The 23,342-nt window shown below is 43.3% G+C and overlaps 1 protein-coding gene and 1 long non-coding RNA gene across 4 annotated transcripts in view; one reads left to right on the plus strand and one right to left on the minus strand.

Annotated features, from left to right (window-relative positions):
• Nucleotides 1-23,342, minus strand: part of TMCC3 (transmembrane and coiled-coil domain family 3) — a 104,657-nt gene that overhangs the window by 37,960 nt on the left and 43,355 nt on the right. Inside the window, exon 1 of one of the 3 annotated variants that reach the window (XM_082241004.1) lies at nucleotides 8,660-8,829. The exons of the other annotated variants lie outside the window; for them this stretch is intronic. Coding sequence (XP_082097130.1) covers nucleotides 8,660-8,737 — 78 coding nt within the window. The 5' untranslated portion in view covers nucleotides 8,738-8,829. Of the gene's footprint in view, nucleotides 1-8,659; nucleotides 8,830-23,342 lie in introns of those variants that run through there. 3 annotated transcript variants of the gene reach the window in all.
• LOC309542320 lies at nucleotides 14,339-18,032 on the plus strand. The gene is made up of 2 exons (XR_014224197.1): nucleotides 14,339-15,184; nucleotides 17,559-18,032. It is a non-coding gene; the product is annotated as an uncharacterized lncRNA (long non-coding RNA).

The following is a 23,342-nucleotide window of genomic DNA, read 5'->3' on the forward strand; positions in this document are numbered from 1 at the left end:
CTGATTGTGTTATCCCACAATGGACTCATTAACCTAGCCTACAAAATCTACATCAACTTCTGGAGTGTTACCAAGTGCAATTCAAACTGTTGGACTTTGTCTATATAGCCCTAAATAGCTTGGGACTAGTGTATCTGAAGATTTCTTCTTCATGTACAATCCAGCTCATATGCTTTGGATGACACCCCCCCCCCCAGATGACCTGAGAAATAACTAAAAATGTCTTCACCACTGGGCTGGCATGCCTATGGAACCCTCTTCCCTAAGTGTTTAGGTTCCAAGCAAAGTATTACCCTACCCAGACTACCCCTACCATTAGACAGAATGAGGCAGCTGCCTCAGGAAACTGATTTTCCGTGTGAAAAGCAAGCTCAGAAAATGGTCCTATTGGTTTAATTGGTCCAACAAACTGTAACTGGCCATCCCACAATGCCAGGGGGACTTCTGACCTAAACTGTAGTATTGAGTAACAAATCAAAGTCTAACTCCAAGAAGTGAAACTGACAGCCTCTGGAGTGCAGAGACATGGTGCCAGCTGGCATTGCATCTGAACATTTTGCACAGAGACAGCAGCAATGACAAGTGAGGAAACTGGAACTCCTTAGTTGTCTGTGTCCCACCAGGGAAATGCCAAGCTGACAGAAGGACAATTACATGTCCTTCAAAGTATTCCAGAAGCACGATCCATGGTTCCTCAACAGAAACGTTAAGAAAAAGGAAGGCATGCACAGGTTTCAATGTATTGCTGCCTTCAATCCCACTCAGTCACGTAACAAACATCTCACTCGCCGAGTCAAACAGCAACTAAAATGCTTTAGAGAGGTAGGGCTGTCCACAAGCTTTAGGCCAGGGACGAGGAACCTGTCACCCTCAAGATGTTATTAGCTTGCAGCTCCCATCAGTTGCAGCCATTATGTCCAGAGATGGTTGGAGCTGTAATCAAACATCATCTGGAAGGTCACATGTTTTACTGGAGAGTCATGTGTTTTATTCAGAAATAAGTCACCCTGTTTTCAATAGGCCTTACTCCCAGGTTTATGCTGATGGCATTGCATATCCTGAGTACATGGTAAGCTGAGTTTGGTTTGATAAGAATATAATTACAATGAATATTTTGTTTTTTCACAAAATTCCCATTTACCTCAATAATAATAATAATAATTTATACCCCACTCATCTCATCTGGGTGGGTTTCTGTAGCCACTCTGGGTGGCTTCTAGCAGGATATTGAAAACACAATAAAACATCAAACATTAAAAACTTCCCTAAACAGGGACGTTTCAGATGTCTTCTAAAAGTCAAATAGTTGTTTATTTCCTTGAAATCTGATGGGAGGGCATTCCACAGGGCGGGTGCCACCACTGAGAAGGCCCTCTGCCTGGTTCCCTGTAACCTCACTTCTCGCAGTGAGAGAACTGCCAGAAGGCCCTCGACGCTGGAGCTCAGTGTCTGGGTTGAAGAATAGGGGTGGAGAAGCTCCTTCAGGTATACTGGGCCAAGGCCGTTCAAAATATAAAATAAAACCTTCAAAATATAAAATAAAACAGAAGATTTCTCTCCCAGTATCTTCAAATTTTCCACCCACTCTGCTCCTGCTTCCTCTTGTTTGAAACTTATTTGGAATAAAAAACTTTGGAAAATCTGGGAGAAGCAGCAGTAAATCAGACCAGTGAGGCTGATGCATTATTCAGAATTTGACAGCAGATAATCCCATCACTGAGCTTCTGACTGCTTTAAGTAAACCAGTTTTCTGTTCTCTGTATCTGTGAAGAAAAGATTCAAAACAGAAAACCAGGATACTTAAATGATACACTAACCCAAGGTTCTTAGTCCAGATTGCTGTATGCGGTTGAAACAGTCCTTACATGGGGGGGGGGGGACGGGGACATAAATGTGCCCGATGGAGTATGTGGCTTAGAATCAATATCATTTTGTCATATTCGTTATAAAGCATAATGAAAAGCAATGGCATTACTGAAACTTCATAGGAGTCCGGAGCTCTGGAGCCCTGAATGATTCAACAAAGTAGCTTTCATAAGAAAAATGAACCTGGCTGGCTGTTTCAGAGGGAAAACCTCCAGAGTAATATGCTGTAATTTAAAATATGTAAAAACTTCAATGACTCCCAAGTTGCTCACACAACTATTTAAACATGATCCTCTAGGAAGAGCAGTTCCCTATTAACTCATACTCTACTTCTAGAATGTTACCATCAGCTTTGAAAGACATATACTTTACAAATCGCAGCAGATCTCTGCCAGAATATAAACAGAAGCATCCTAGAGCTGTATCTCTGCATTTCAATTTCATAAGAATGTCAGTGTAATTTGGACCCGTTACTCCTTCAGTTCTCTAACAAAGAGTTACAAATAGAAATAATAATAATAATAATAATAATAATAATAATAATAATAATAATGTCTAACGAATTTATTATTGCGTAGTGGGGTAGGGTGGGAGGACCATGATCCCTGGCACAAATTTATGAGGGGCTGCAACCAGGCACCCCCACAACAGGCTCCCTCATTGAGGCCAGAGCTGCAGGGAGGCAAACCACACCCAGCTGGGCCTTCAAGGCTGGGGTTGTGCCTCCTCCCCATGCCCGGCGAAGGGACACCCATATGCACCCTGACCCTGGGCCAGCAGAGAGAGAAGGAGGGGGAGAGTGCTGCAGTTGCCCACCGAGAAGGGAGGGAGGAAGAGGAAGGCAGGAAAGCACTGCCGGAGCCAGGTGCATTGCCTAGAGTGCCTTGCTACAAGGACAGGAGGGTGACACAGCGGTGCTCCTGGCTTTGCATTTCTCTGTCTTATTTATGTTTCCAGGTAGGGCTAGTTTGCAAGGACAGACTCCCTTGATTGGATGCTGGCCAGCGAAGGAAATGACCATGGCCCAGTCCACCAGGGGGGCACATCCCACCCCACCCCGGGCGCAGGCAACCCACGCTATGCCCGTGATTGCATAAGCTGTCATGGATCACAGTCCACTGTATCAGATGCATAAAGCAATACTTATATTTATAACAGCAGTTTCCCCCCCAAAATACCATCTGCAGAGGGTGGGGGGAGAAAGAGTTTTCAGGGAGGAGACTGTAAGCAAGGAGGTCAGAGGGAAAGCTGCTTTTAAAAAGAACATATACTGTACGTTTTCATTGTTTTATAATTGTAACGGTTATATTATATTGTTGTGACCCATTTTGGACCTTATAGTAAAGATTGGGTAAGAAATCTTAAAAATAAATAAATGGATCAGGATTTTTTTTCAATAAGGAGACAACTCAAAAGAATGGACTGTTGTTGAAGTTATCACCCGAACTTCATCTGGTTTTTATCTGTCTTCAGTTCGATGGACTTTATGAGTTTGAGACACCAAGAATCATCCATCAAAACACACAAAAATATTTTGGATGTCCACCACTTACCACCCTGCCCCCTGCCAGCAATCATACTAAATTTCAATCCATAAAGTGAACAAAAAGTTCACTGTTTCCTGTACTGCCTTGTAGAGAAATAGCACTTGAATTAAGCACAGATTTGTACAATGATGACAGTGTGCTAACAATCAAACCCACAGCAAATGACCTTATTTATTTTAAAATGTTTAATTATGCAGAAACAATCTGAAGCACACCCTCTGTTTAGCAATGTCCCTTAATGTTTAGTAATGTCCCTTAATGTGACGAGAGGAGCAGAAAGAGAGCCTAACATTCTGTTCAGGAAGATTACTTCCTTTCCTACACAGATAAATAATCCAACTGCTTCAAGCTGTGAAGTTTGTTTCTTTTAAAGCACTAAACATCTCATCCTAGAAGAGGAGAAGCAGACTTCTCATCTCCAGAGCCAAAACCAGCAAGGCCAAATTATAATGTAAATAATCAAGACTCACTTGCTTTGTTTTTTACTAGACTGATATTACTTTACTTACTCATAGCTGACTGGCTAAAATGTGTGCAAAGTAGGCAATTCTTTGAACTACTGTAGTCATTTAGGAAGCAAACTTGGTGCAGAAGAGTCATCTAGGCTTATCAACACTGCATACAACACTTACCCAATCTCCCAACTAAGAACAGCTCCCCATGTGACATTTTAATATTAAGATATCATTTTGGGGTAAGAAAAAGCATGTGCAATGCATGCAATCATATGCAAAAAGCCTGGCCATTTTATATGCACATACATTGAGAAGTCATAGTGGATAACCGCTCCCCACCATGTAGTTACTCAGGTGTTCATGGTGAGTTCCAGCACCTCTTTTTCTAGAAAAAATGGCACTGGAAATACTACTGTATTTGTCCAATTGTTCCTATACAGGGGTATGGGATATTTCTGGTCGGGGACATGTTGTGCTCATTCTGGAGTAGTTAATCCACATTTGGTCCCCTCCATGCACTCAGCTCTTCTGGCTCCTAGAAGCTGACAGCACTCACACCCTGGGAAATTGATTTGACTGGCTGGCTAAACCAGGTGAGGGTAGCCAACGGGTCTTAAACCCTTGGTAAGTCAGATGAGTCTCCTGCATGCGAAGACAGGCTCTGGCATATTGAGCAGACAAGGCCAACAGTGGGTTCAATGGCCAAGAAGATGGTTTCTGTGTGTGCTGTTGAGGGAAATGAGGGGGAGATGGGGCTTGTTGACCTGGGAAGGTAGCCCATCTAAGAGAAGGAAAACACTGGTCCTAAACCTCCACAATGCTCTTTCATGAGAAAGGCTTTGGGAATAAACCCCGAGGAACAATCCATACTCATTGCCTCATGGGATGTCACGGAAAGAAGATATGGTTAAATAGTAAACAAGGGGTTCTTAAGCTTATTTCTCTGGGCCACACTTTCAGAATATAAATTTGCTCACACCACGCCAATTTTTCAATTGCTAAGAAATACATTGGAAAACAAAGAGAAAGAACTCCTGGCAGTGTTTGATTTACTACACAGAACACAACTACTTTAGCCTATGATCACGGGAGATCCAGAAAGTATTAAAAAAATGCAGCTATGAAAGAGTATGATCATTCCCAAAATATAATTACAAACGAGTCTCTTACATATGTATCTTAAGCATGTACACAAACTCAATGAGAGGTCTGAGCTTGCTTTTGCCGGGTAATCTCATTTATATTTGAGACAAGCAAACTCTAATCTCCTCATCAACATAAAGAAGCCTTTCTCTTTTCTGACCTTTTATATTTGTCAGAGTTGAAAACCCCTCTTCACAACAATATGTGAAGAACTGTAAAATCTCCCCACCACACTTGGCATCCTCTCTCCTGTCATACCAGTGTGGCAGCCGACACCCTTTCAGAACCAATGGAGCAAACCCTACACAAATCCAGAGCAGAGTCCTGATGGCGGGTGGGGTCTTGTACGCATCCTTCTGGCAGCTCCTGCAGCCAAGCTGGTGCCAAATATAGTGCTTTCCTTTCCTTTGGACCACATCAGCAAGGCTGAGAGGGGAGCTGTTTTGTCTGGGCAGCTCAGGACCTCCACACGCACTGCCCTGGCTTGTGCCCCAGAGAGTTCACTTTGGTGCTGTTAACACAGCAAAAACAATATGGGAGGCAGCAGTTGTGATTTAAAAGCTCAGCCTGATTGTTGTAAGATAGAAGTGCTATGGGTTGCCTTAATTGGTAGGAGTAATCATCATGTCTCACTGGTCAGCTAACACCCGCCTTAAGCTGGGCAGCTCCTGGTCCATAAAGTACTGACCCAGCCCTGTCAGCCTGCTTCAATGGGAGCTGTGAGGTTAGAGTATCATTCAACAAGCCAACCAGGCGCTCTCCTGCATCGATCTGTACAGCCACAGCAGACGTTGTAACTCTCCAATGGTTTTATTTCACCCCCGAAGGTGCACTTTCCCATTGTCTTCTAAGACAAACAGATGCCAATGAATAGCTCCTATATAGGGCCAAACCAACAGCAAACTTTGTTTCAGTGGTCATATCTGGCAGCTCCTGGCATCAGTTGCAGGTGGGTGCAGTCAGTGGGGTAAAGATGTTGACAACAGTCCTGTTTAAAGGGCCCTGGACCCAACCAATGGAACACAAATGTTACAAAGATAGGAAAATCACCAGGGGCTAGAGGATGAAGCAGGCAAGGTGGCAATGACAAGGAGGTGGAGCTGTGAAAGTGGCACAGAAACCTTCCCACACACTGTGTATTGAGAACTTGGGAGGAATGACTTAACACCTCTGCCTAGAGACCGAATTCAGGATAAGAGGCATGGGGCAATCTTAAAGTGCCTGGGGAGAGGGCAGACCTATGCCATACACCAACCCTGCTTTAGACACTCCAATAATAAACACCTGACTTGCTTTTCACTCTTTAGATTTTTGCATGTGGTCTTCTCATTTACTTAACTTTATTCAAGCTCCATCTTCGCAATTTTGGCCTTGTACAAATGTCAACACATTTTACCACTTAAACAGAAAACAACATAGACTTGGTTTAAAATGAAGGTATTGTGAATATCTTTCTTCTAAAACCAAAACCAAAAACCAGATCTTATAATAATTTCAATGTGACACTCCAGTTATGAAATAATAATTGTACAGAATGGATCATACTGCTATTCAAAGTTGCTGGTTCCTGCCCCACACCCCAAACAGCACAATTGTTGCTGAGCAGAAGCTGGCTGCAGTAGAATCTTTGGCACCGGCAGAGACTGCCTGCGATGTCAGTGGGATCTCCCAACTTTACTTTGAAACCAGCCCTAGCGTGCTCTGCTTTTTATTAGATCATCAACACTGGCCAAAATGGGAGAGTTAACCCTTTCCCCTGTGCCATTTCCCTGATCTATTATTATCTAAGATACTATTAGCCCAGATTTCACCCCGGTGGGACTAATAACTCCACAACAACAATTTATATCACAAAAAACTCTCATGGGTATAACCCCCATCCTCAGTGCCACTGCCCTGATCGCATCTGAGCAGGTCCTGGCAGCTTTAAGCTGTGCACACATTACCATTTACTGTACTCTGGCTCCTGTGCGCTCCCACCACTGGTGTTTGAAACTGCGCACACATGACATTAGCTATAATCCCTATCTAGAGTTCCTTGATAAATACTGCTATTTGATGTTTCCCCCACCCAACCGCTTAAACCAGCTTCCATTCAGTTTGAAAGCATAAGCCACATTCACTCTGCAGTTATACGGAGGTGTGTAAATTTGAGACAACCATTGCGCATGCGCAGACGACAGCATATGCACAGATGGCAGCCCCATGAATGGGTTGCTTGGGTGGGTTGCAGGAGTGAGAAAACCAAAAAAGGTAATGTGCATCAGGTGAAGACATCCCAGCCCCCTCCCTCTCTGGTGTGTACAGAACCATGGAAATGCAACAGGCAAACACCGCAACCTCAATGCATTTTAAACCACTAATGTGTACCTAGCCATAAGGTCAAAAGAGTGAATTTTGAGTGCTCAGAACCACAGGCCCAAAGGAGGGCCTAGGTGAGTAGTTTGATGCAGGGATACAAAAAAAGGCTGTAAAAGTGCCAGAATGGCCAGCTCTAGTGCTTTATTAATTAAGAGTGCAAACTTTACAACACAGCATGCAGAACACCGCTCCCTTTACACACATGGGACAGACACTGCAACAATGAGAGGTTGTCATGACTTGCCTGCACTCAAGCAAATGTTTACATCCTTTATGCAAAAAGCAGCATATGTCAGTTTGCCCAGAATCTCCCATCACACCTGAGATAGGTGACAGCTGTCCAAAGCTTCTCCCCTCTCTGGGCCTAAAGCCCATCATCCCAAGGTCCACAGATAAGCATAGCATCAAAGCAAGCCAATTAGCATATATAAAAGCAAGTGAATACTGTATAAACATATGTATAAGCTCATTCTTGCCACAACTACCAATTAGTTTGGGGGTTATCCTGTCTACGAAGATGGGATTTGTAGGCCTTCCAGAACATTTCATATTTGGTTCAGCATATCAGGCTCCTGGTTCCTGACTGTTCTGACTGCCCTGAGTTCCAAGGGCACTGCCCACCTGTTTCAACACAGCAAACAGCCACATACTGTCTGAGTTCAGGGTGCCAAACACTTGGCTTCAAACGTCTGCTAACCTACATGCAAATAGTTAGGGAGTGGTTAATCCTAGCTTGTAATAATCAGAGCGTCTTTGCCTGTGCAAAATGCCTGCACTGGCATGGAATGTCTTCAGAGAAAGGGGGAAAGCCCTTCAGAGAGACTCGTCCTATTAATTTTTAGCAGCTCTCCCAACCCGGGCGCCCACAATGTCCCAAGTCCGGATAACTGTTACTAAACAAGAGAGGCGCAAATGCAAGCGGGGGCCGGATACCCAGTCACCAGCGACTGCTCCTCTGGGCAGCAAGGCAAGTTGAAACCTGACATTTGACACATCGCAAAAGCACGCTGCTGAACTGGAGCCTGCTTTGGGGACATGACACCTGTCTCCGACAACACCCAGAGGCGACGAAAGGCGCGTCCCCAGAGGGAAACCCGGAGCGAGCTTAAGCCCTGAACCATCCCAAAGACTGCAGGGGCGACAGGGACGCCGGCGGGTATCTGAATCAAACTAAACAGCAACGAGGTTTTGCAGCGCTGGCTCAGTTCGAGCAAGTGCCGATGAGAAAAGCATCGCCGGGCGACGGAGCCCTGCCGGAGGAGGGAATAGAGGGGGCAGAAAGATTACCCGGGTCTTGAAGCGCCGGTGCCTCTCCGGGTCCGAGTAGGTCCTGTCCACCGCCAGGGCGGTGTCGCTGCCGGGCATGGTGGCCACGTTCTTCCCTTCGACACCCAGCCAGAGCAGCGAGATTGCCGGAGTCCCTCTGCCTGGCCAGGCACAGCACTAGGCTGCCTGGCTTTCGCCGCCTCCTGGGCGTGTGTGCGAGAGGGGGCGGGCGGCTGAAGCGGTGCGCTTGGACAAGGCACGCCCACCAGAGGCTCCCCGAGCTCGACTGACGCCCTCCAGCCTTCCGCCGTCTCGCGGCGCGCCTTCCTGAAAAGCGCTCAGGAGGAAACGAGCGGCGTCTACGCCAAAGAAACATCGCCGGAGACAGACGCGCCCTCCCTCGGAAGGCGAAAGGCAGGGGGCCGCTTGGGCGCTGTGGGCTAAACCGAAACCCCCACTCCCAACCGCGCCGCCACCCTGGGCTCGAAGCACGGGTTGCTGCTCCACTCCCACCCGCATATCCCAAGAGACCACCAGTAAAATAATTTTTTTAAAAGAGAGTCGCTGGGGCTGGGGGCGCTTGGAAATGCGTGGAACCTCTCAGTTTGGCAATTAAGCCAAAGGAAACGTGCGCGCGCGCGCGCGCGCACGCACGCACACACACACACACAAACAACAGGAAATCTAACGCTTTGATAGCGAAAGTTATCAGTAAGGCAAAGTGCTGTAATGGAAACGCGGGACTCTTCAGGATCCAGATGGGAAAACTCCTTTCCTTGATACCATTTACGAATATGAATCGGTAATCAAATGTGATTTGAGCAGGGCTGCTTGAAAAGTGTGAGTGGAAACTGTCCAGTTAATTCATTGGGGGGGGGGGGCGCACAGCTCCAGCGGCCCTGTTGTTGTTGTTTTTTGTTTTTTAAAAAAAGGATAGTTGGAGAAATGACAGAAAAAAGCAGGCCAAACTGATTAGTGGGACTGGAACACCTCTTCTTTATAAAGAGAGGCGAAATGTTTGGGACTTTCTAAATTGGGATGGGGAGGTACGTAACTAGGATGAGGGGGCCTGATATTTATGAAATCACAACTAAGATATTGTAGTGTGGAGTGCTCGTTTTTTAAGCTTTCCTGCCACCCCATTTCTGCTCCATCTGTCAGCCAGCATCCCATGATCATGGAGCATGCACAGAACACATAAGAAACATAGACGGCTGCCATACTGAGTAAGGCCCGTTGATTCATCTAAATCAAGACTGTCTACACGGGCAGCAGCCTGGGTTCATTTAGAGGGTTTATTTTCCTTTAAAAAAATACTACAAATCTTTGGGTTCCTCCCCCCACCTGCTCTTCTTTAACGATCACTCGTAGCCGAGTAAGATTGTCTTCCATGAATATGGTCTTAACAGTGTGTCCATAAGTGACTGTGGAGTCCAATTCCAGCTAATACTTTATCGACTTAAGGACTGACACCTGAGCTATATTAATATTTAGGTTGAAGCATGGTGGGGAGAAAGTGAATATATTTACACCACCAACTCCCTCCTAACATTAGGACTCAAAGCAACCCAGAAGAACAACAGACAAAAGAGAGTAATTATTAATCAAAAAACACAATTAATCTATGGAACCCCTTACCATAAGACCTGGTAATGGCCACTAGCTATCACAGCAGAGAGCTACGGTTAGTTGTAGTCATTCCTGGGAATCTGTCCAATCCTTTATAAAAGTTAATAGTACTGAATTCCCTAAGCTAATTACATATATGCTACAGAGTAACTGAGACTCAATTTTTTTATGTAAGCTAAACAAAAAGCAGATGTTTTAAGGATTTATCCTACAATATTCTCTCTAGTGCAGTGAATATTTCATAAATCATGAGCAACGGCTGTCTAAGTTGATTGATGAGCAGAAGAAAACCACTCAGGAGGTCAAGCTGAGCAATCTAAGTTTGTGCTTTTATTTTATTCTCTCCCTGCTCCCCATTTCTTCCATCTAGTACAAAAGTCTAATACAAGACAGCTTTCCTGTTTTTCTCAAAAACTGCCAGAACATGTGGCTCAATTAGCATTCTTGAAATGGAAAGGCATTGTGCTGGGCAGCAATGCCCTCCTATCGTCACTTTTTCATCTCCTTCTCTTCAAAATCTATCTGTGCTCCCCAGATGTTATTTCAGTCATTATGCATTTTGAAAAGAGAACCATGCAGTGATTTTCTGATGCCGTTGTGGTAGTATAAGATAACATGAAAGGAAAAGCAATTTTCAAGAAACCCTACTTATAGCTTTGCTTCACTGTCTGAGATTCTACGAAAATGTATAAAAATAGGATGCAATTTCTAAGGGTTCAAAAGATGGGTGGCACCTTACTCTCTAAACTACCTGCTCTAAAAATGTTTATTGGGACCCAGTGTTTCCCAACCACTGTTCCGCGGCACACTAGTGTGCCGCGAGATGTTGCCTGGTGTGCCGTGGGAAAAATTAAAAAATTCGAAAGATTTTTTTTTAAAAAAGTCAAATTTTCGATTGGGGCGCCGTCCCCGGAGGGAGTCGGGCGAGTCGGGCGGCGAGATGCGGAGCGGCGGCGGCGAGGAGAGGCCGCCCAGCGCGGGGCTCTCACCGTCTGCCTGTCTGGCTGGCTGCGAGCTCGGCGGGCAGCGCCTCCGTCTGCAGCGCCCGCCTCGCGGCTCTCATTCCCTGCCCCTGCCAAAGCTCACCCAGCCAAGCCGCGCTCTCCTTCCTGCCTCGCTTTGCTGCCTCCTCCCCCCCACCCCCAAAGCTTGGAGGTTCCCCGGCGCCGGCCCACAGGTTTGACCCCCTTCTCACACCTGTTTGCGCTCCTTGCACGGAAAGGGGCGGATGGGGAGGAACGGGGCTCGCCGCTGCCTCCGCTCGCCCTCCCCCCCCTTCGTGCGTCCCTCCCGGCGTGACGCTGCGCGCTGACATCACGGGGCTGTAACGTGGTGTGCCTCGAGATTTTTTTCATGAAACAAGTGTGCCTTTGCCCAAAAAAGGTTGGGAAACACTGTATTACACAGAGGCTGACGTGCAGAGAAGCCCACTAATCTCCCTTTCCTTTCCTCTTATCATGCAAACGCCTTACCCAAGGAGTATGAATGGGACTGAGAAGAATGCTTTCTTTGGTTCCTAAGAAAACTTCCTTGCCAGGGATGGAGATGATTCCAGAGGGGCAGTCTATTCACCTTGAAACAACAACTATGAAGACTATGAAATTGGGATAGCTCAGTTGGTTGAGCATGAGACTCTTAATCTCAGGGTTGTGGGTTCAAGCCTAACATTGGGTAAAAAATCCCTGCATTGCAGGGGTTGGTTTGGATGACATTCATGGTCCCTTCGAACTCTATGATAGGGCAAGAAGCTGACTGCAACATATAACTTATACTCTGTTTATCACAGGAACTGGTCTCTATACAGTGGTACCTCGGGTTAAGAACTTAATACGTTCTGCAGGTCCGTTCTTAACCTGAAACTGTTCTTAACCTGAAGCACTACTTTAGCTAATGGGGGCCTCCCGCTACCACCGTGCCGCCGGAGCACGATTTCTGTTCTCATCCTGAAGCAAAGTTCTTAACCCGAAGTAATATTTCTGGGTTAGCAGAGTCTGTAACCTGAAGCGTATGTAACCTGAGGTACCACTGTACCTTAAACAGGATACTGTACAACTGGAACAGGGTGACTTGAATAAGTGCTTCTCAAGCTATCTGAGATGGTGGACTAGCAAACCCCACACAATATGCCAAACACTGGTATCATGTTTGGTCCCTGAAGTGCACCATCCAACCTGGGTTGTGATGGTGTTGCCTTTGAGTAGCACTGACCTAAATGGGGTCAGTTCCTTGATGAGGACATTTTTGCAACATTTGGGACTTTTTCATTTATAAAAGACTTAAGTAAGGAGTACTAGTGAGACATAAAATTATGCACTGAGTGGCGAAAAGAAATTAGAGCTTTCCTCCCTTTCTCATAATAGCAGAACCAGGCTCATCCAGTTAAGCTGACTATTGGAAGATTCAGAACAAACAAAACAAAGTACGTCTTCACATTGCACTGAGTTTAACTATGGAAGTCACCACCCACAAGATGTAGTAGTAATGGATGCCAACTTCAGTAGCTGTAAGTGGTGCAGCAGTAAAACTGCTAGCACATGTGCAAAGCTAAGCAGGGTCTGGTATGGTTTCCAATTGGATGGGGGACCGCGTGTTGAGATTCCTGCATTGCAGGGAGTTGGACTAGATGACCCTCAGGGTACCTTCCGACTCTATGATTCTATGAATAGGGGATTAGACGGATCAATGTTTATGTAGTCATGATGCCAAGATCCTACGTCTAGTATCAGAGGTGGTACAGTGCTGAAATCTGAATGCCAGTTGCTGGGCAACAGGAGCAGGAGAGCCCTGTTGTGCTCATGTCCTGCTTGCAGGCCTCCCACAGGCATCTGGCTGGCTACTCTGAGAAATAGATGGGCATTTGTTCTGATCTTGTAAAGCTCTTCTTATGTTTGTAGGATGACCAGAAATGTGGGGATCAGGAGTTCAAATTCACAAACACAATCTGAATTCTATCTACTCATAACAGTTATTGTGATGCATGCATGCTGGACACCTGCACAGAATTGTCTAATAATAATCTGAAGGACATTTGGTTCAACCCTTCTGTAAATGCAACAGTGTTATCCACATTAAGTACCCTTTACAAACTAGCTGGTATGATCAAGGCTGCAGCGTGTTCAAATTGTAAGCAGAAGCAAACATGGTGCACTATACAACTTTGTTTTCAAGCTTCAAGTAACAGCACCCATGAGACATGCATATATATATTGCACCTGCAGATGCTCAAGGGGTTTAATTCAGATTTTGAAATATTCCCATAATTGCTTGCATGGTTTACTAACCATTCTGTGCGTAGGAAATACCACAGTCAACAGTTAATTGTGCAGAATCAAAATATCAAGTAAGCTGTGTGGAAACATTGATAGCATAAAGAAGAAAGATAGCTCACAGGGCAGTTTTCCATCTGTATGTATAACTACGTATATAATATCAATTGTCTTCTCCTTTCAGAAAATTATTACCATTTCAGTGCATATGCTTGTGGATAGATAGCAGAATTACCCTCTGTAATGAGTGCAACCTGGTTCATAGAAACTTTAGGCCTAGTTCCACAAACAGCTGTTGAGGCGGTAAAGCTAGGTCCAGACTGTGCAGGCATGAACTCATATGACTGAATTCTCCTTCCCCAATTTACATTAAATCCACAGGGAATTTTTTGTATGAAGGATCATTTAATCATGTACTCCCATCTGCAGTTTGAGGTAGTACAGTTCAGGCAGAGGTTTACTACCTTATCTGTTGTTGGTTTTTGGAAGAAGCAAGCCTTAGTGTGCTACCAATGAAAGATGGCATATGAACTTGATCAGAAGCTGCCAAATGTATGCACTTTGCACAAAACTAGCTGTCTAGTCCTGTTATGTTGGGCGAGTTTCAGTTAGTAAGGCTTGAGGGTGCAGACAAGGTGCTTGAATTGGTCAGGGCAGCCACTTGCCCCCTTGGTTGATAAAAACTAGCAGGAAGGGGGCAGCTGGCTGGGCCAGGGAGATGATTAATGCCTCCTTGTGAGAGAGAGTGGTCCCTGCCTGCTTCAAGCAGGCAATGGTAAAACCCCTCCTCAACAACCCCTCCTTTACATCTGCAAGTGTGGCAGTGGATGTCTTGCCTTGGCAATAGACTGGATGAGAGCCAATAAACTGAAGTTCAATCCAGCTAAGACTGAGGCACTGTTAGTGGGTGGTTCCTTAGACCAGATGGGTGGGACTTGATGGAGTTACAAATCCCTCTGAAGAAGCGAGTATGCAGCTAGAAGGTACTTCTAGATTCACTGCTGTCACTTGAGGCTCAGGTGGCCTTGGTGGCATGGAGTGTCTTCCATCAGCTTCAGCTGGTGGACCAGCGCCCTGTCTGGTGTCATGGACTGCCTGGATGCAGAGGAGTGGTGTAAGGCACAAGCTGGGGAACCCCCAGGGGAAGAAGACTCAGAGCCAGGGGATTGGTGGTGGGACAACAATGAGTGGTCAGAGGGAGAAGAGGGAGCAGATTGGGGGGAGGTGGTGTGACGAGGTAACAGGGTTTAGTGAGCAGGAACAGCTCTGGCTATGAACCACTGCATCACAACTAAGGGTTCTTATTATTGTATGAGCTCTCTGTTGTTGACAGAAAAAGCATTTCAGACCTTATCTGTTTGACCTTGTATGACAGATAATAGCCACTATGCAGGAAATCACAAAGGTTTGACTGTCCATGCTTTTCTCATTTTCCAGTACGCTATGATCACAAGGAAAGTAACTTTCAACCAAATGCTATTTGGCCTGCCATGTAAATAGCAATAAGCTGCAGCAACTATCAGTGCCAGTTCTGTATCAGCCAAGGAATGAGCGGCATGGCTGTGTGACACAGGACATGCTGTATTTCACAAGAACACTATCAATGAACACTCCAAGTAACTGTCATCCTTTCACGATCTCATTAAATGAGGTATTCCAACTGCTAAGGCAAATGCTAATACAACAGACACGAAACCACACCAACTGTTGTGGTACACTACATAAACTTACTCAGGTAGCTGAAACCATTTGCTATTTCCCCTAATAACCGAAAGTAATCATAAGCTGAAAGCAACTGGCTTGCATTATATTTATGAACCTGGATTTACTTTTCTCACCTATGTATAGAAAGTAAAAGCTAAGCAGAGAATAAAAGAAGTTCTTCAAGTTTGGGGTCATACGTTTGTTGTTATTGTTTAGATTTGTATACCACCCTATACCCATTAGATCTGAGAGTGTTTCACAACATAAAAATACACAAAATACATAATTTATATTATGGTGTGCACGTGAGGACGGGCCTCTGCCTAGAAGAGATTGCAATTTAAAACTTGCCCATGGCAGAAAAGTAAAGACTGGGGTAAACAGGGCAGCGGTATATGATTCTTTCTGTTGCATGTGCTTTCACACCATACATTTAAAAGCTCCATGATACAGTGGTACCTCGGGTTACAGGTGCTTCAGGTTACAGACTTCCCTAACCCAGAAATAGTACCTCGGGTTAAGGACTTTGCTTCAGGATGAGAACAGAAATTGCGCTGCGGCGGCACAGCGGCAGCAGGAGGCCCCATTAGCTAAAGTGGTACCTCAGGTTAAGAACAGTTTCAGGTTAAGAACGGACCTCCAGAACAAATTAAGTTCTTAACCCAAGGTACCACTGTACTACTCTAAACAGTTGTGGCTTCCCTCAAAGAATTCTGGAAGCTGTAGTTTGCTAAGGGTGATGAGAGTTGTTAGGAGACTCCTACACTTCTCACAGAGCTACCATTCCCTGTGAAGAGGGATTGACTGTTAAACCACTCTGCAAATTGTAGCTCTGTGAAGGGAATTGGTGTCTCCTATGTACCACTACACATTTATTTTACAACCTTGGGATCAGTCCTAAAACCAGCCATTTAGCATGTTAAAACCATTAGTCAAAAACTGGATAAAATCATGGCCTTTAGATAATGTGTGCATAGTCCATTTTTCTGCAAGTGATTTTCCCTGGCTTGCCCCACATTATGCAAATCCTCCTTTGAAATTAGAAAATCACAGTTCTGTAACTATGTAACCTATGTAACAGGGTAATAGAATGGGTAATGATGCATTAAGTAGTCTTGTGTAATAGCCTATTTAAAAAGGAATAGTCATAGAGGAAATATCTGCATGCTGTACATTACTTTAAGCGCTTAAACTGCTAAAGCCCAAAGGTGTATTGGAGGTGTCTCTCTAAATCTCCTAACACAGAAATTATGAATGTGTGTTCATTGCATTTAATAAGGGTTTAGTTTCCAATCACACTTTATTTTGTGGCCCAAACATTCAATGAATACTTAAATGGAAAACAGCAGATAATCTATTTCATGCTACATACATTTGGAGTTTAAATGAACTGAGGCCATCATCAGCTACTGATTCTCATAAATGCAAAGTCCATGTCCCATTTTACAATTACTGCCAAGGGAGCTCTCGACTTTGCCTGCATAGGTCTAAATGAGCTTTTCAAGTCAGATGAAACTGCTGCAATTTTACATTTCTGTAACCAAGATCATATGCTTTAAAAAAAAAAAAATTCCAGTTGTGTCTATTGGATTTCTATAGAAGCCTTGTTCATATTGCACTGATGAACTGCTGAATTGTAGAGAGACACAGCGTTAGCAATTTACTGTTACACTGTAATAATTCAGGAACAACTTACCAAAAGCATCAAGTTCAAAACATTTAAAAGGCTATTAACTAATGAATTACATATCTTTAGTGTCTACAATACCCAACACTGCTGCATTTATCTCAATGCCCTTTTAAAATGCTCCAGCATCAACTGAAATTGGCAATAGAAGTATCCAGGACTTCTTCCATTTTCTAAAAATGTTTGCTGTTTTATCACTGGGATCAACTGAATGGAATAACCAACAGACTAATTAATTAACAGGCCAATTACGTTTTTACTCTTTTATGCAAGAACATTTCTTTCTCAGTTTTTCACAGTACCTAAGCAGACATCTCAGTATTCTAGAAACAGGAACATCTGCCCAGCCCTTGAAAGGAATCTCAAGATTCCTGCTAATTTAATGTTATTGACCTCATAACTACTTTCCCCTCAAGCAGTCTTGACTCTTTGAGAAATGCATTGTTTTGACAGAAAAGCAGAGTTTGTATCATTAACATAATGTTTTAGGTTTAAAAATGTCTTAAAACTGGCTAGTCACTACTAGAATGTCAATGAAATTTACGTTTCTTGCTCTCTGCCACCTGTTTAGACTTGGTTCTTGTAAACTGTGTTGGGAATAGTTTTATCATATCCATACTTCCCATAAATATAGCATCTATGACTTAGCTGGACCATAAAGAAGGCTGATCGCCGAAGAATGGATGCTTTTGAATTATGGTGCTGGAGGAGACTCTTGAGAGTCCCATGGACTGCAAGATCAAATCGATCCATTTTTAAGGAAATCAGCCCTGAGTGCTCACTAGAAGGACAGATCCTGAAGCTGAGGCTCCAGTACTTCGGCCACCTCATGAGAAGAGAAGAATCCCTGATGCTGGGTAAGATGGAGGGCACAAGGACAAGGGGATGACAGAGGATGAGATGGTTGGATAGTGTTCTCGAAGCTACCAACATGAGTTTGACCAAACTGCAGGAGGCAGTGGAAGACAGGAGTGCCTGGCGTACTCTGGTCCATGGGGTCACGAAGAGTTGGACGCGACTAAACAACAACAACAACGACTTAGCTGGATTTAGAAACTGCCTCCCCCGGCTTTTATAACTTAAATACAGTAAATTCATTTTTCCTGTCTGAGGGTATGTATTTGTTGCATGGAACAAATATTTAGGGGAGGGGGGAGCCAATATGTTGTTTCAGCATGCAAAGGGCAACAGTTTTTCTGTCACTCATTGCTACATGATGAAAAACTGAATCATAGTTATAATTCCGATAATAATTCCTGAAAAGAAGTATTGCAGTGATTAAATACTGAAAATCCCAGATACTCAATCAGTAATATTTTACTTACAAAGATTTTCTGAGCGATGACACGATTTGTAGAGGAACAAAGATGCACATCCTTTGATAAATTTGAGAATGTGTCAACATACAGACACTTTGCAATACACCTTGTGTTGTAATCCTGCACTCATTTATGCAATTTTCAGACTGTAGATGTTAGTATTTTGCAGAGTACAAAAGACTGACAGCAATAATTGATGCTCCCATTATTTTCCTTTCAATAATAGAAATCTGTATAAGCCAAATGTTTTTAGGATATGAAGAACAGGACTTGGCATAGATAGTGTAGTTTCAAATCCTAACCAATGAGCTCATCAACATTTCTCTCTTTCTTTCTTTCACACAGAGATATCTCTTTGAAATGAGAATGATGATAGTTATGTCATGCATTGGAGACCAAGCGCTATACATGTGATAAATAATAGCAAAATTCAGTCAAGCAAGAAAATCAGAATGACACAAGACATAAAGCCTAGTTTTCTTACAAGACAGACCACTTACAGATTTTCTCTTGTAAATCTTAACCATCCAAATAATTGTGTTCCCTCTCTCAGATATTAAACTACATTTGTTCTTCTACAGTTATGATAGAAAAATGACACAAGTCAGCTATCAACAGTGGTCAGATTACGACATCTTGGGGACATGCATATGAAATGCAAAACAATATTAGATTACATATTCTGCAGTAGCAGAGATAAAACCATTGTCGAGGAAACTGTCATGAATTGCTGTTGGTTAAAGTTTCTTGCTAGTTCTTACCCTATGTAACATCACATGTCTGATTCAACAGATGATTTCAGAAACATACTCATTGTATTTCTGCCTGAAACACATTTACACTGAAATGTAATCAACCCCATTTGATTCAGACAAGAATTTTCTTCCGAGCTTTGAAATGTCACTTTTCTGTTTTGAACTTCAGAAAAGTCCCAAATTAGTTTAAATCAGGCCACCATAGTATATCTACTATAGATAAAGCAGTACTAAAAACCTAAATACATTCAACTAATAATCATTTGCAGTATTTTAATGTCCCCTGCCCAAATAGAGTTGGGAAGTGGAGTCTCAGAGCTCCCCCTTGTGAGCTTTAAGTGTTCACAACATGGAACCAGACAGAGACAGCCTTGAGTTGCATGACCTATCTTCTGAGCTATAGTCTACCTGTGGGCACCTGTACATACGGGCTGGGGTGTGCTACTATATTTGGAAACTGCATTACACAATATTGTCTCTTCTGTCATGATGACAGGAAAGGACCATAGCTCAGTTGTAGAGCATCTGCTTTGCATACAAAAGTTCCCAGGTTCAACTCGGGCATTTCCAGATAGATGTGGAAATGTCCCTTACCTGAAACCCTGGAAAGTTGCTGCCGGCTGTTGTTGACAATACTAAGCTAGATGGACCATTGATCTGACCCAATATAAGGCAGCTTTCTATGTTTCTATGACATGGCTGGTGCAGATGTTGCTCCTAAGTGTATATAAGTAGGGAAAGATTTAATAAATAGGCCATTGGTGTGTATTTGAAATTGCTAGCCCAATTCAAATTCCTTGAAGTACCACCTGTCTCCATATGAGAGGGCTGCCATACATCTGGATTTTCCTGGACATTACCGGGATTTCAAAGGCGGAATTGAAGTCCAGGGGGAATTTCCAAAAGGCGGTGCTTTGTCCTGGATCTTAGACAAATCAATCAAAAAATCATGGGGTTGGTTTTTTTTGGCTCAACAACTACCATATGAACCTATTCATATATTAAGATACTGTATTCAGTACAGCACCACCTGCAGTTGCCCTATGGCCTTTCCAGGTTTCAACCTCAGTTTAGTGACCCACATCCATGCCTCCAAGCATGTGTCTAGCACTTCAAACGCCTCTCCAGATTCACATGGAACAGAGAGACAGAGCTGCGAGCCATCTACATATTGATGACACTCCACTCCAAATTTTAAAGTTAGATTTATATTTTAACAGTTTTATACAGTTTTATACTATCAAGTGTCCTGGGAATATAAAACTGATAGGCAATATAAATAGATTCAAAAGAAGTAAATATTGATTGAAGCCAAACTATACATCAAATACAGTTTTGTGTAACTATTCCCAATCTTTTTTGTTTTTAAATAGAAAGCGGCATGTTTGGAGCATGGGGGAGTGGCTGCTTGACCCTTTGCCTTCAGGCTTAGTTAAGGAGTCCCTCCTTCTAATTTCTTTTGGGTGATGGGAAGATTAAGTGGTGAAATTGCCATCCATGCTACTTTTTTCTGGGGGGGATGCAGGGGTACACATACCCCTAAACATTTTGTGAATCTTTGTACTTTTGTCCATTTACTGTATTTATTTTTCCCGATTTGAACTATGAAATGGTGATTTTCTTGAATCAAAATGAGAGTACCCCTAATTTTTTTTTTAGAAAAAAAGTGTGTGTGTGTGTGTGTGTGTGAGAGAGAGAGAGAGAGAGAGAGAGAGAGAGAGAGAGAGAGAGAGAAACAGCAGGGGAAGTTTTATGGGACAGCTTGCAATGAGCCCACTAGGCAGGCAGAATCAGCCAGAAGCAGATTGTTATTAAATACAGTGGTGCCTCGCAAGACAAAATTAATTCGTTCCGCGAGTTTTTTCGTCTAGCGAATTTTTCGTCTTGCGAAGCACGGTGTCGGAAAAGTTCTATGAGTTGCTCCTCGAAGTCAAGTTGCAACAGCATTAACGGTGTTAAGAAAAAGGAAACAAACTTGCAAAAAACGCAAGACGTTTTCGTCTTGCGAAGCAAGCCCATAGGGAAATTCGTCTTGCGAAGCAGCTCAAAAACCGCAAAACCCTTTCGTCTAGCGAGTTTTTCATCTTGCGAGGCATTCGTCTTGTGGGGCACCACTGTATTCTGGGCCCAAGCTCTATAGGACTTTTCAAAGGTTATAAGCTTGAAAATATACCAAAGTCCAATACAGACCTAACAGTACTGGCAAAATATGCTCCAAATAACAAAGCCCTGATAACTTCCTGGCTACAGCATTATGCACAACTGTAGTGTACTGTGGTTTCCAAACATTCCTGAAAGGCAGCCCCTTGCATGTGCATAACCAAATCTAACAAAAGCATATGTGGTAGTGGCCAGAGCTGTTTTCTCCACGAAAAGTAGCAGCTGGCACACCACCTGGAGCTATAACAAGCTGTATTTAGAGTGATATCCAGTGGTGGCATCCCACTTGTGGCAATGGACTTCCACCTACACAAATGGTACTTCCCCTTCCTGTCCTCCCTCCCCTTACCTGCTTCCCTCCTCGGCTGAGCCCTCTCCCCTGCAAGAACTGCTCCAGAGAGAAATTCAGCAAGAGTAGCTTCCATGATAAGCTACTCTTGCTGAAATTCTCTCTGCTACACAACGATTATTAAAGATGCAGAAGTCCTGTCCTCTCTCGCATTTGGCAACCCTATCTCCAATCACAACAAAGGGAAGCAGACAGAAGAGAAAGGTGGGTTTTAAAAAGGCATATTGATAATAAGGAAACTCTGTCACTTAGAAAGGAGTTTAGTCATCCATGGAGAGGCTTGGGACAGGACAAAAGTCATGCACCACACCCTCCCTCCCTCCCTTAACACAGCTTGCACGGTTACACGTCTTATATTGACAAAGTCACTATGCAGATCCAAGTGCTAGGTAACAGCTTTCAGTGGAAGGGCTGCTTTGTTTCTCTATGAAGTATACACATAAATGTTCACTTTCTTGAACATTTCCAAGTGTGCCACAGGTTGCTTGGAAGTCATCAGTGTGGAAGAAAAATGCAAACAAAATGAACTAGCAGCAGTCAAAACATTTTAACTCATTCAAATTTATCAAGGCAGCACAGAATAGGAAAGCACCTGAAGATTATTATCTACTTCTTTGTACTAAGGTAAAGAAAGTCCATACTTAAAACAAACCTGACAGAAACCACCAACATACAGCATGTTAAAGACATAAAACAAGAAGGATCAAAGTACATGATATCTGAAAATTTTGTGTTCTTTAATCATTCTGCTTCTCTTATAGGTTTAAATATCTATTTTTAAATGGCTCAATTTATGTATCCTTATTCTTTTATTTGTTGAGTTTGGATTAAGTATCCTCCTGTTCTTAACAAATTTTAAGAGTCTTTTCAGTGAAGTGCACATAGTTAAAATAAAGTGTCTTAAATGAACAGATGTAGTATGAATATCTAAGTACGTTACCTGGCCTTATTCATCTGTGGTTAATCATAATCAGTCTTTAAACATGAATACCAAATTACTGGGTTCAGTGCAAATGCCACATTAAGCACTTACCAAGACCACGGAGACTTGGTTTCACCTACCAAACACATTCTTTGAAAGTGTTATCTTATTATCCCACCAACTAAACCATAGCTTTCAAAACTTTTCATGCTGGTGACACACTTTTTAGACATGCATCATTTTACAACACAGTAATTCAGTTTTACTAGCAAACTTGAGGTTAAACTAACCCCTTTCCAGGTGTGTTTGTGCGACACACCTACACGCTGGAGTTAACACACTAACATGTCACTACACACAGTTTGGAAAGCTCTGAACTAAGCACACTCAGTTGGACCCAGTTATTCATGCTTTATTCTCAATGATTTTGATGGGACTAAACCCTGACTAATTTAGTCTGGCTTTAAGCCATTAGTTGGATCCCACGGCAGCTAGACAAAGTGATTCATGATCTCTGTGAAATGTAACAGAAGTCACTCTTTAAAATGAGCTTATGTTGCTTTGGTTGAAATTCTCTGAAAATGAAACTCCTTCTGAACTCCTGACACGAACTTGCAGCTCATTTATCATGACATCGGTAAATTTAGAGTCGAGTATTTGGACTTGGACTTAGTTTTGCCTAGATAACACATTCTCTGATGTCATAAGGCAATAAGAGCACCTGGGAATTTCACTGGCAGTGAAGTGAGTGCACTGCTAAGGCACCTTCCTTTCATCACTGTGAAATGCACTACATTATGAGAGCTTTGCAAAGCACTTTGAGAGCAAAATCATTCAGATCCATGCTGAACTTGTTGGCATAATTGGTTCACGTTCATTGGAGGTCTCTAGAGCATCAGTGAATTACACCTAG

The sequence above is a fragment of the Podarcis vaucheri genome (assembly GCF_965113315.1).
Source record: "Podarcis vaucheri genome assembly, chromosome: 10".
Lineage (NCBI taxonomy): Eukaryota > Metazoa > Chordata > Lepidosauria > Squamata > Lacertidae > Podarcis > Podarcis vaucheri.